This window comes from Herpailurus yagouaroundi, unplaced genomic scaffold, assembly GCF_014898765.1.
Source record: "Herpailurus yagouaroundi ecotype Mexico unplaced genomic scaffold, PumYag 184, whole genome shotgun sequence".
Taxonomy (NCBI): domain Eukaryota; kingdom Metazoa; phylum Chordata; class Mammalia; order Carnivora; family Felidae; genus Herpailurus; species Herpailurus yagouaroundi.
The window spans coordinates 5,526,290-5,538,570 of NW_024412415.1; the positions used below are offsets into that span (position 1 = coordinate 5,526,290).

The following is a 12,281-nucleotide window of genomic DNA, read 5'->3' on the forward strand; positions in this document are numbered from 1 at the left end:
CTGTCAACACAGAGCCTGATGTGGGGTCGAACTTAGAAACTGTGACCATGACCTGAGCCGACTGAGCCACCGACTGAGCCACCAGGTACCCTGCTATCTGGGTGCACAACATTATATAATCAGTCCTGAGTTCAAGGACTAGCATTTCCTCTCTCTAATCAAACCAATCAGTAGTTGTCTAATCATGTCCCTAAACTACTACTGATGTCATTAGCATAAAACTAAACTGAATGAAATTTAGGAATTTCCAGAAGTTAATAGTTTCTGATAGGTGATATTTGGGCCAGAAATTATAGAATATTCACAGCATCAAATAACAATGTGTCTCTGAATACTGTGGTTCTGTTCTACTATGGTCCATTCCATTCATTCCACAAATAGTTACTGAACACTCTCTAGAAAGGAGGACACTGTTCAACAGAGAAACTGATCAGAAGCCAGTGTAGGAATTTGTCTGAAGTGTTCTTCCTCAGTGATTTTAATTAGTAGCTTGATTTCTTTAATAGACATGGAACTATTCATATTTAAGTTCTTCCTTATATTATTTCTTTTAAATTGTTTCTCAAAGAATGTATCAATTTCATCTAAATTTTCAAATTTGTCTGCATAAAGTTGTTCCTGAAATCTTATTAACTGTCTATTGTCTGATGAATAGTAAGGATGTCCCCTTTTTCATTTTGGATATTGGTTATTTGTGTCATTATCTTTTATTTTCTTGATCAACTTGGCTAAAGATTTGTCAGTATTATTGTTTTTTGCAAAAAAGATGCAAATTTGGTTTAATTTTCCCTATTTTCTCCCATTTTGATGATGTCTGTCATTGATGTCTCTTATCTTTATTATTTCTTTTTGTTTTTGAGGATTTAATTTCCTTTGTTTTTCAGCTTCTTGAGATTCACACTTAGATAATTAATTTTTAATCTTTTTTCATTAATAATATTTACAGGTAATGTGATCTAAGAATGAGTCTAGACTTTCTTCTGCATCTTCCCTTTTACTTTTTCCATATATCTGTCACATCTTTTTTCTTGTATTTTTAATCTTTTTTCAGTGCCTCACTTTAAAGAAAAAATAGCAGAACATTCAAGATCAACATTAATAAAGAACAGTTACCTCATTTCTGTATGACATTAATAGCCACTTTCTTTGGCCAAGATTACTAAAAACAGTACTTTGTATGACTCTGCAACTTTTTGAGGGAGGCAATAACTCCTCAGAATATACATTCTCTCTCTCTGATTTAGAGATGAATTCCAGTGCATTCAACTGCAAGTAATTTTATATTTAAGCCTGGGATATATGGTAGATCAGTCATTATTGAAATTGATTCAAATATATGGTTAAGTGACCGTCAGAGAGTTTTACAATTTTATGGGTAAGCTTTTTATCTGTAGCAATAAGAGAGGTAAGAGCATTACTCTTAGTGGACTGGGGCAAGCGACGCTATGCAAGGCAGCGACATTACCTTACAAGGGCCAATAGTTAATGTGTCTCGCACAACTTTCCATAGTCCCGATGGATATTCGTGTAGGTGATATAACTGTTAATGATTTTACCCTATATCCGACTCTATTTTACATATGAACCCTAAAATGTTTTTTGCGTGGTTTACATAGAGACCGAATTCTCCATGAATAGTACATAGAAGGAATAGTGTTTTGTTTTTTTGGGACTTTATGGAGAGTTAGTCACAATTTTAGAAGATCACATCATCTACCCTACTTTGCCTTTGGTATTTTTGTTTCTTACACAACACATGCTCCGTATGTGTGTTTAAGAGGTTTCTACAGATAGAAACAAGCACCCTATTACTTCGTTGACCTACCTTTCACAGTGTACCAATATTGTCATACATTACTTTCCCTTTATTTCTTCTTCAAAGTCGGAGCATTGCCGTGCATACTGATTTAAATATAGGTGTTGATACGTAATATTATATACCAGTTTTACTCCAGATAATGATTTCATTTCAGGACTTTTGTTACTAAAAGGTCTGGAGTCTGATAGGTTGAGAACAACTTGGGTAGAATCACGATGTTTCCTAAGATTGATGTCAACACAGAAAAGAGCCAGCACAAAGAAATCTTTTTATTACTATAATTTACCGTAATTAAAAAAACTTTGCACTGTTACGTAAAGCGGTTTCAGGCACAGAGCTCCGATTGCCTCCGGCCGCAACGGTTACGCCCCCACTCAGCCGCGCTCCTAAGCAGTCCTGGCGGAGACTCCACCCGGAACTTTGGCGCCGTGACGCAGGTTTCCGGCGGGCTTCTTAGAGCGCCGAACAGCGTTGGGCCCAAGGACCATGAGAGGGCCGGAGTCGGGTCCCGAACCTACGATGGAAGGGGACGTGTTGGACACCTTGGAGGCGCTGGGGTGAGTATTCCCAGGGACGCCCTCCCCTGAAAACGTAAAGCTCTCCCTCCGTTTGGCCGCTGGGGTCTCCTCCCCGTGGGCCTCTGCTGGGCGCGGGCAGCTGGGTGGAGGCCTTCCCAGCCGCGCTCCCGCCGGCGCCGACGGAGTTAAGAGGGAGGCGGGAGAGAAATCCGTTTGAGGGGTGGAGCGGGGCCGGCGAGCTGGGGCGCGTGGCCCCCTCTTCCAAACTCTTGGCCCCGAAACTCCGCAGCCGGGCCCCGCGGCGTTGGCGCGGAGCAGCCAGGTTAGCGGCAGCCTCGCCGAGGAGCGTGTCCCTGCGCCGCGGCTGGTATTTTTGTTGACGTAGTGGTCGCGCCCCGGGGCGATGGGTGCTGGAACCCCAACTGCGGCTGGGGATTATTGTCCCTGCGATGTACAGCCTGTGACTTAATGAGGGTTCGGGAGCGAATCTCCTGCTTCCTTGACCGGAGAAAGTGTCTTTAAGTTGGTGTGGGTCCATTCATTCTACCGTTTCATCCGTTCGTTTAACATACGGCCGTGGTGTTAATACGTATTAATTAACGCATGTTTATGTGCTAAGGCAGAGGAAAAAGACCGTTTTCAGATTACTAGTAGCTCACATAGTTGGGGCTACAAAGAGTCTACTGGAATTTACAATTCAGGATACTAAGTGCCATGAGAACTCCTAGAATGATGTTAATGCTTTGAAGCACGGGGATCTTGAGGTGCAAAGTCTCCCTCAGCCTCATTCTGTTTTTACTCCCAGCTGTTGTCCGTATCCCAAACTACCTTGCCCCGTGTATTTATCCTCTCTCGCAGTGCCCCCACCTCCTCCCGCTCCAGGAAGTCAGGCGCCTTACCTGTCTTGTTCCCAGCAACGTCCTACAGTGGCGGCCTGTACAATAAATTACGGTTCGATGAATGGGTAAATGAAAAAAAGTTCAAGAAAGAGAATGCACAGAGATAGAGATAGGGCCAGATAGTTGGGAGTCAAAAAATACTCCTTACTTAAATTTAGAGATTGGAACCATCTGCGCAGTTGTTTGCCCTGCCACGTGCTGGAGTTTCTTGAATGGGATAGGCTGTGTCTTTGCAGTTCTATTGTGAAGCTTGAAACCTCCACCCACTTTATTTTTATTATTTTTTTCTAAAACTGCACTTGCTCTTCTGTCAGTTGCTTCATTTGGACCCCAATAATACCTACTTGGCAATGTTACAGAGCCTTGCACTTCGTAGATCGGAATAAATGTTTGTCAAATGAAAGAACTGAGTCAGATTATTTAAGGGGTATTTTTACTCTGTGAAATCTCTTGGAAATTTTCACTTAATTTGGTTACAGAAATAGCCAAAACAAGAAGTTAAAATACTTACTAGAAGTGTGTAGGCCCCAAATAGTTTGAGATCCTGAGTACTCCAGATAAAAATAGTATGATTATGTGAATAGTTTATGAAAAAGAGAAAGTCAGTGCTTTTTTTCTCTTCCTTCATTCCTTTAATTGTGCCTATTATAGGTGTTTTGAAAAATTAAGTTTGCTATAACCTTGACTTTCATCAAGGAAAACTAGTTTCAGATTATTCAATATGGAAAATAAAAGTTTACGTATGTTAGAACTGATTTTTCCTGGAGTATGTGAGGACATGATTTTGAAGTTTGAGTTTTCTTACAATGATAATGAAATACAGAAAGCAGTTTTTCCTTAAAATGTGTGTTGTAATTGAGCACTAGGTTTTAAAATATCCGTGTAGTTTGTGAATAGTGCATTTTCTGTTGTAATTAAAACACTGAGGGTATCAGTGAAAGTACTTTATCAAGTAAAATTAGAAATTAAAGGGAGGAATTAAAAGGGAAAATCTGTGTGAAAGAACAGTTCGGTGATATACTGTAAAGTGGGTAGGAATAACTGTTTCCTCATGAGTTCAAGCTCATGATTTCAGAGTTCTTTTTTAGTTTTGACAGTCTGATTTTGTAGAGTAGATCTCAGCCCTGGTTGTACATCAGAATCATGTATGGAGCTTGTGAAATAAAATGTTCCAGGCTGTTATGTACCAGACTGACTGGATCATGATCTTCCAGGGTGCATACAGGCATGCATATTTTGAAAAAGCTTCATGCATATTTTGAAAAAGCTTCACAGCTTATTTGAGAATCACCATTATGGAAGGGGGTTTATTTCAAATATTTACTGATCACAACTCTGTGTTGCACCTTGTTCTGAGAAGTCGGTGGTGAGCAAAATAGAATTGAGCCCTGTCCGGGTGGACAGTCCAGTGGAGAAACAGACTTGATCACACAAACATGATAAACTGTATTAAATGCTTTAAAGGAAAAAAAGGGTGGCATAACATGACAGGAGGACCTATGTAAGGGCAGGATAGGAGCAGGACAGGAGTAAGCTAGGTGAAGTTGGATGGGAAAGGAGAACAAGGGTGTCCTTAAAGCGAGAACAAAATAATGGAAGACCCAGAAGTGGAAAGAAGCTTGCTGTATTGTTTGGAGGGCAGAGAGCAAGGGCCAAGATAGTGGAAAATTGGATTGAAGAGTTAGGTGAGGACCAAGGCATGCAACACTTTTTAGGCTGTGTTCTGGATTTTGTTCTTTGTCGTAACAGCAGTGGGGCATGATTGAAGGATTTTAAATAAAAAGGGGAGAGAACAGATGTCCAGTTTCAAGAGTTACCTCAGTAAGATGGAGAATGGATGGGAGAATTTAGTTAATAGTCAAGACAAGAAGTGATGGGTGCTTTGTGGAAGTGGATATGGAAAGAAGTGCACTGCAGAACTTAGTGGTTGCTTGGATATTGGAACTGAAGAACATGATGGTATCAATGACTCATTTCTTCAGTAAGTATTTATGGAACCAAAATGAAAGGATGCACCTTGGAATCTAAATTGGACAGGGAAGAAAATGAAGACAGCAGAGAGCTAGTCAATACAGAGATTATGGAGGGACCAATGGAATGGAGGTAGAGATGAGATCCAAGAATAGTTGTCAGTGAGTGGTCAAAAGGGCAAGCCCAAGGATAGGTAGTAGGTTGTAGTTGAATTAATGATTTTGCAGGTGGAGTAGTTCCCAGTGATGGTAAGGTCTAAGGGGTGGCTCACTGACATGAAGTGGCAAAGGTCGGAAAAGACAAAGTTCAGGAATTAGAGCTGAGGTTATTGTATAGGGTATACATACAGATCAATGGCAGAAATAGGGATGGAGAGGAAAACTGAGAGCAGGGAGGGAATTTTGGAGAGTGTCCAAACAATTAATAGGTGAAAACCACAAAAGAAAGAGGGTGGCAAATCTGACTGGCCTGAACCTAGAGAGACCAGGAATATTTATAAGATGATGGGGAAGCAGTGATATGGATGCTGTTTGGGGAAGCAAAAAGGACAGAAACCTTACCATCTGCTCCTGAAGAACTTGAGAGTAAAATCACCAAAGCTAGAGGTGGCAGGGATAATCTTTCTGAGAAGAGAGGGACAGTGTAGGAGAGTTGTTGTTCATGGATGAAACTTAGTGTAAGAGTCTGGGATGCAGGAAGTGGAGAGCTGGATTAGAGGCAAGCCAGTAGGGTGTGTAAATGATAGAGGGAAGGAAAGGTTCTCATACTGTATATGTTGGCTGATGGAAAAGAGAAAGTAAATTAGGCAGTGGCTGTGTATTTGTGGAGGTTTGCTAATGGCCTTAATGGACTTGAAGATTTGGATCACCCAGATTGAAGCAGGGCCAGACCAGCAACTGTGGGGAAGTCTAGGCTTAGGGGAGGTGTCCCCAGTGTTTGGAATAATAGCACTTTCTTAATTACATAAAAATACATAGAACAAACTAAGAGCATATAATAATCCCTATCGTATAGGATATTGTGGCAATTAAATGAGGTAATTAAATTAAATACATAAAGCACACAGCACTGGCCTACCATAAGAGCAGTTTGTGGTATTACTACTAAAACTGTGATTATTATTAGTCAGTTTGGTTAAATGCACTTTTTCTTGTTTTTATTTTTTACCTCATGTCATGAGCTGAGGCATTGAGATTTATGGTTTTTTTCTCTTCTAAATTATTTTTGATGATTTAAAAAGTTTTAATTGAATTTTATAAGTGGCATATCAGTTAAAAATAATTTATCACCAATGATATGAATTAATTAAATTTATTTAAGAGTTTATGATTATTTCTTTACTGCAGAAGTGCAAGCAAGTAGGGGGAAAGAAGATGTTTACTATTCAATCTCACTAAGAGGCACTGTAAGATCTGGAGGAAAGGTAACATATGGAGGAACCAGTCTTGCCTATAGGAACAGGGGCAGTGGTCTAGTCCTAGCTCTGCCTTTACTTGGCTGCATCACCTGGCCAGGTTATTTGCTTAGTTTCCTTATTAGTATAGACAGAAGTGTGACTTCATGTGGAGTGTGTGGGTTCAAATCTGGATTTAAATCCTAGAGTCATCACCTAGTTACTTCTGATCCTATAGAATTGAGATAATGCTGACTCCAAAGCATTACTGTAAAGGCTAAATGATTTATGAATAAATATAATTATCAATATCTGTACCATATATCTATCTATGTTTGCCCATTACTGTGCCTAGCCTGCTACTTAAGGCAGGTACCTTAACCTCATTAGGCCTTAATTTTTTAATTTTTATTTGGGGTAGGGAGGGGCAGAGAGAAGAGAGAGAGTCTTGAGCAGACTCTGCACATTGTGGAACCTGATGCAGGGCTTGATCCCATGACCCTGAGATCTTGACCTGAGCCGAAATCAAGAGTGAGATGCCCAACGGACTGAGCTACCCAGGTGTCCAAAGCCTTAATTTCTTACCTGCAAAATGGGGATTTGAAAATACCTTCATGAGCTCTGACCAGAGAATTCAGAGAAAAAGATGCGCAAATGGCCTTTAAACATATGAAAAGATGTACAGCCTTGCTTTTAAGAGAAATGTAAATTAAAACTATATTGAGATACCAGATGGTCAAAAATCTGAATGTTTGACAACTTTGGTGAGTTGTGTGGGAATGGTACTCTTACACCTTGATGGTACAGCCCCTGTAGAGGAATATTTAATAATATCTAGCAAAGTTAGATATCCATTTACCCTTTGACCCAACAGTCTGACCTCTAGAAATCTATCGCAGGTAAAAACTGACAAAAATTTGCTAAATTTTTCTTCTCTCTCTCTTTTTTTTTAATGTTTATTTTTGAGAGAGAGCTAGAGAGCCAGTGCAAGTGGGGGAGAGGCAGACAGAGCAGGACACAGGATTCCAAGTGGGCTCTGTGCATTAACAGCAGCGAGCCCTATGTGAGGCTTGAACTCATGAACTGTGAAATCATGACCTGAGCTGAAGTCAGATGCTCAACTGACTGAGCCACCCAGATGCACCCCAAATTTTTTCTGATAGCACAATACTACAAATAACCCAAATGTCCTTAACTAGGGGCCTAGTACTCCTGACAGTAGAGTACTATATAACTGTAAAATAATTGGGCAGTGTCTCTGCTGATCTCCAGTACAGTTGACCCTTTAACAACATGGATTTGAACTGTATGGGTCCACGTGTACATGGACTTTTTTCAAAAAAATACATGTATAATACTGTAAAACTCCTATGATTTTTTTTTAGCTTGCTTTATTGTAAGAATATGTATGTGATACATAATAACATACCAAGTACGTGTTAGTTGGCTTTTTATATTATTAGTAAAGCTTCCAGTTAGCAGTAGGCTATTAGTAGTTAGGTTTTTCAGGAGTCCAAAGTTATATGCAGGGTTAGGATTGGCACCCCTAACTCCTTGTTTTTGGGTCTGCTATATATGTAAATGTATGTGTATGAGTGTGTATGTGTTTAAAGCAAGGAATAGGACAGTGTGTAGTAGACTGCCTTTACCTAAAAAAGTATATATACATTTATATTTTAAAACATTATGGAATGACCACCCCTAATAAACATGCACGGGAAGGAAGGAACAGAGTAGAGGGAACAAAATTAAGATTGCAAGCTAAGTTTGTTGAATATTCCTGGTTTTCTAAATTAGACTTTGAAATAATGTACATGTTTTACATAATTATAAAGCAAAAGTAAATAAAATGAAATCAAAGCAAGAAAAATTGCTGAAAATTGAAAGCAAAATGAAACAAATGTTTACCAGTATATGGAGTAGGTGGTTTCATCCCATGGAAAGGGATTGTTTTTTCCTACATCCTTACTGGAATATATTCTTTTTTTTTTTTCAGCTTATTTATTTATTTTTAATTTTTTTTATTTATTATTTTTGAGAGAGTGAGCAGCGAAGGAGCAGAGAGAGAGAGAGAGAGAATCCGAAGCTGGCTCTGTGCTGACAGCAGAGAGCCTGATGGGGGCTGCAACTCATGAACCATGAGATCATGACCTGAGCCAAAGCCAGCCGCTTAACTGACTGAGCCACCCAAGTGCCCTTAGTTTATTTATTTATTTTGAGGTGGACAGAGAGAGAGCATGCGCGAGTGTGAAAGGGGGAGAGAGAGAATCCCAAGCAGACTCTGTACCAGCAGCACTGAGCCTGATGTGGGGCTTGAACTCACTGAGATCACGACCTGAGCCAGAACCAAGAGTTGGACGCTTAACTGACTGAGCCACTCAGGTGCCCCTTAATAGAATATATTCTAAAGATAAAAAAAATTGTTTTCAGTAATTTTATTGTTATTTGATTTTCCCATTCTGAAGCTATCTGTAAATCTATTTTTATGTGTAGTAGGATTCTGTAAATGTCATTACAAACCAGAATTTCATTCTGAGAGATAATAGAAATGTAAAACAGAATAAGTAAATATCCTGCAATTCTAAATTTGAATTAGAAATAGCAATGTGAACTCCTGATGTAATTTCTCTTAAAAAGATACATATACAATGACTTACCTTTAGTATCCGATTGTGTACTCGTAAGTATGATTAAAAAGAATCAGGGCTTTTTGGAGAAATGGCCAATTACAGGTATAGGGCAGGAACATCTTGTCATAGAAAGCAAGGAAAGAATTCAGAGAATACAGGGAATAAAAGGATTCCGTGGCCAATATGAATGGGCTCCCACTAAGCAGAGGTAGGACAATTTAAGTATCCATACATGCATGCATGCATACATACATACATACATAAGTGGCAGTGGTTTAAATTTAAATATGTTAAAATCTAAAAGTTTATAATGGAAAAAAAATAGTTGCAGGAAGAACAATAAAAGTAGAAAACTGGTATATAATTCAGTGAAGTTAATATATAAAATTAGAAAATTTTAGGTTTATTCAAATACATTTTGTAGCAGTGTTTAAAAGTACAAAATTATAAAATAAATGGTTTAGGTTAAAATGATCTCATACGCAGGTCCTTTTCAGTTTTAATTTTTTAATTTAAAATTTGCATCCGGGTGTCTGGGTGACTCAGTCAGTTAAATTTCTGACTTCTGCTCAGGTCATGGTGTCAAGGTTAGTGAGTTCGAGTTCTGCCTTGGATGAGCCCCGCTTCTCTGGGTGGGGGGGCCGGGGCGGGCGGCCGGGGGGGCGGGGGGGGGGCGGTGTGGGATTCTGTGTTTCTGCCCCTCGCTCACTTGGTCTCTCTCAAAAAATAAAATAAAATTTGTGGGGCACCTGGGTGGCGCAGTCGGTTAAGCATCCGACTTCAGCCAGGTCACGATCTCGCGGTCCGTGAGTTCGAGCCCCGCGTCAGGCTCTGGGCTGATGGCTCAGAGCCTGGAGCCTGTTTCCGATTCTCTGTCTCCCTCTCTCTCTGACCCTCCCCCGTTCATGCTCTGTCTCTCTCTGTCCCAAAAATAAATAAACGTTGAAAAAAAATTTTTAAAAAAATAAAATAAAATTTGTGTCTGTTCTTTTTTTGCTAAAATTTTTTTTGCTTATTTTGTATATGGTTATTAGACTGCTCTATTTGACTTTGTGTTAGTTGTAATATTTATCTTAAAATTGGTTAATAATGTTACTAAAACATGATAAAATGTTGACAAAAAGCCAAATGCCAATTAAATAGGGCAGAAATTGGCAAACCATGTCTATAACAGACCTAATGGTAATTTTAGGCTTTACTGACCATACTATCAACTCTGCAGTTGCAACATGAAAGCAGCCAGAGATAGTTTGTAAATGGATACATTTATTGGCTATGTTCCAGTAAAACTTTATTTATAAAAATAGGCCCCAGGCCTTGATATATAGAGTGCTACCAGTTTGTTTTTTGTTTTTTTTTTGTTTTTTTTTTTTTTTTTACACCTTTTACGTCTTTCTTTCTAGGTACAAGGGACCACTGTTAGAAGAGCAAGCCCTTACCAAGGCAGCAGAGGGTGGACTGTCTTCGCCTGAATTTTCAGAGCTCTGTGTTTGGTTAGGCTCTCAGATAAAATCATTGTGCAACTTGGAAGAAAGTATCACTTCAGCTGGTATTGCCATTGTATTTTGTTTTTCTGTGGTAGTAAAATGAAATGATGGCTTATGATTTATAGTTTTATCTGCAATGTGCCTGCAAAGAAAAATCAGTAACATTATGAAGAACTGCAGTATGTGAAACTGAATACCTTTGGGTTAAATTTTATAGTAATTCAAAATTGGTTCTTAAATTTATATAAGATTATAAACAACAACTGTTTACGATCTTAACCTTAGTATCATTCTTCAGAGAAAGTAGAGTCTGAATTTGATTATTTAAAAGGTTAAATTTTTGAATATTGCTTACTTTGAATTTAGGTTTTGTTTTTGTTGTTAAGGTACATGTAATTCCTAATTTAAATTGAATTACCATGCCTGTAATTCAGGACATGGATTCACGTAGAAATACTTCTCTAAAAAACTCCTGTGCTAGATCAGAAATGTTTGTTTAATTTGTTACTGTCTTGGTAACTGGAGTCCTTGTGGCTCTTTGGTGGAATTTCAGATAGCAAATTAAAATGAAAAATAAAAAATTATTGAGCACTTGATAGGGTACAAAGTAACCTTCTCTTCTGGAGCTGTCCTTTTAAATTGTTTTCCTTTCTTGACAAATCCAGTAGAATTCCCTTGAAGCAAAGTAAAATTAGCTGAATTGAAAACATGTGGCACAAATTCATACATCATTAGATTATGAAAGAAAGAAGCAGTGAAGCTCAAATGATTGCATTTTTTATCTGAATCCATAGAAATACAATAGAAATACATCATTTGCTGTGAAGCCAGTTACTATAGTCACAGTAACACTTTCAGTATTTCATTTACTGACGTAAAATAGTTCCAGTTTATCTGCTTCTGTGGAAAGTCCATTGGAAAACAGGGATTGAAATGTAAAAATACTTATGTCATGATTAGATACTTAAGTTCTTAAATTTAAGTGTTCCTTTTTTATGTAGAAATTGATTATCTATACCTAAGCATGGGGGTGTCACACATGTAAGGATTTTACGTCAAATTGAAAATTTTTAATTAAGTATAAAATTGAAATCAACTAGTGGTAGATTTTATAGTTTCAGATTATATGATAAAATGTTCGGTAAGTGTTTTATGGTTTTTCTTTTTTAAAGGGAGAGATGATCTAGAAAGCTTCCAGCTTGAGATAAGTGGGTTTTTAAAAGAAATGGCATGTCCGTATTCTGTACTCATATCAGGAGATATTAAGGACCGTTTAAAAAAGAAGGATGACTGTTTGAAGCTTCTATGTAAGTTATCTTTCTTTGAACATTTAAACTCATGTGTTTGATGTGGTTTTTGTTACGTTCAAGATTTAGAAATTTGATTAATGAAGTTTTGGACATTTTGTATGTTAAAAAGATTTTAATATTTGACTTAAAATATGAAGCTGACTTAGCAATACTTACATAAATGTATAAATTCTAATGTGCTGAGATTTCTAACACTTAAGATTTATTTGGCCATTGTAGAATGCTGTGTTTGTGATTTACATACTGTTTTAGTA

At 38.2% G+C, this 12,281-nt stretch overlaps 1 protein-coding gene across 1 annotated transcript in view; it reads left to right on the forward strand.

The window, feature by feature from the left end:
• Window positions 1-2,244: 2,244 nt before the first annotated feature.
• FAM98B (family with sequence similarity 98 member B) overlaps window positions 2,245-12,281 on the forward strand; it is a 37,378-nt gene continuing 27,341 nt past the window's right edge. Inside the window, exons 1-3 of the mRNA XM_040492253.1 lie at window positions 2,245-2,376; window positions 10,634-10,779; window positions 11,890-12,024. Coding sequence (XP_040348187.1) covers window positions 2,306-2,376; window positions 10,634-10,779; window positions 11,890-12,024 — 352 coding nt within the window. The 5' untranslated portion in view covers window positions 2,245-2,305. The remainder of the gene's footprint in view (window positions 2,377-10,633; window positions 10,780-11,889; window positions 12,025-12,281) is intronic.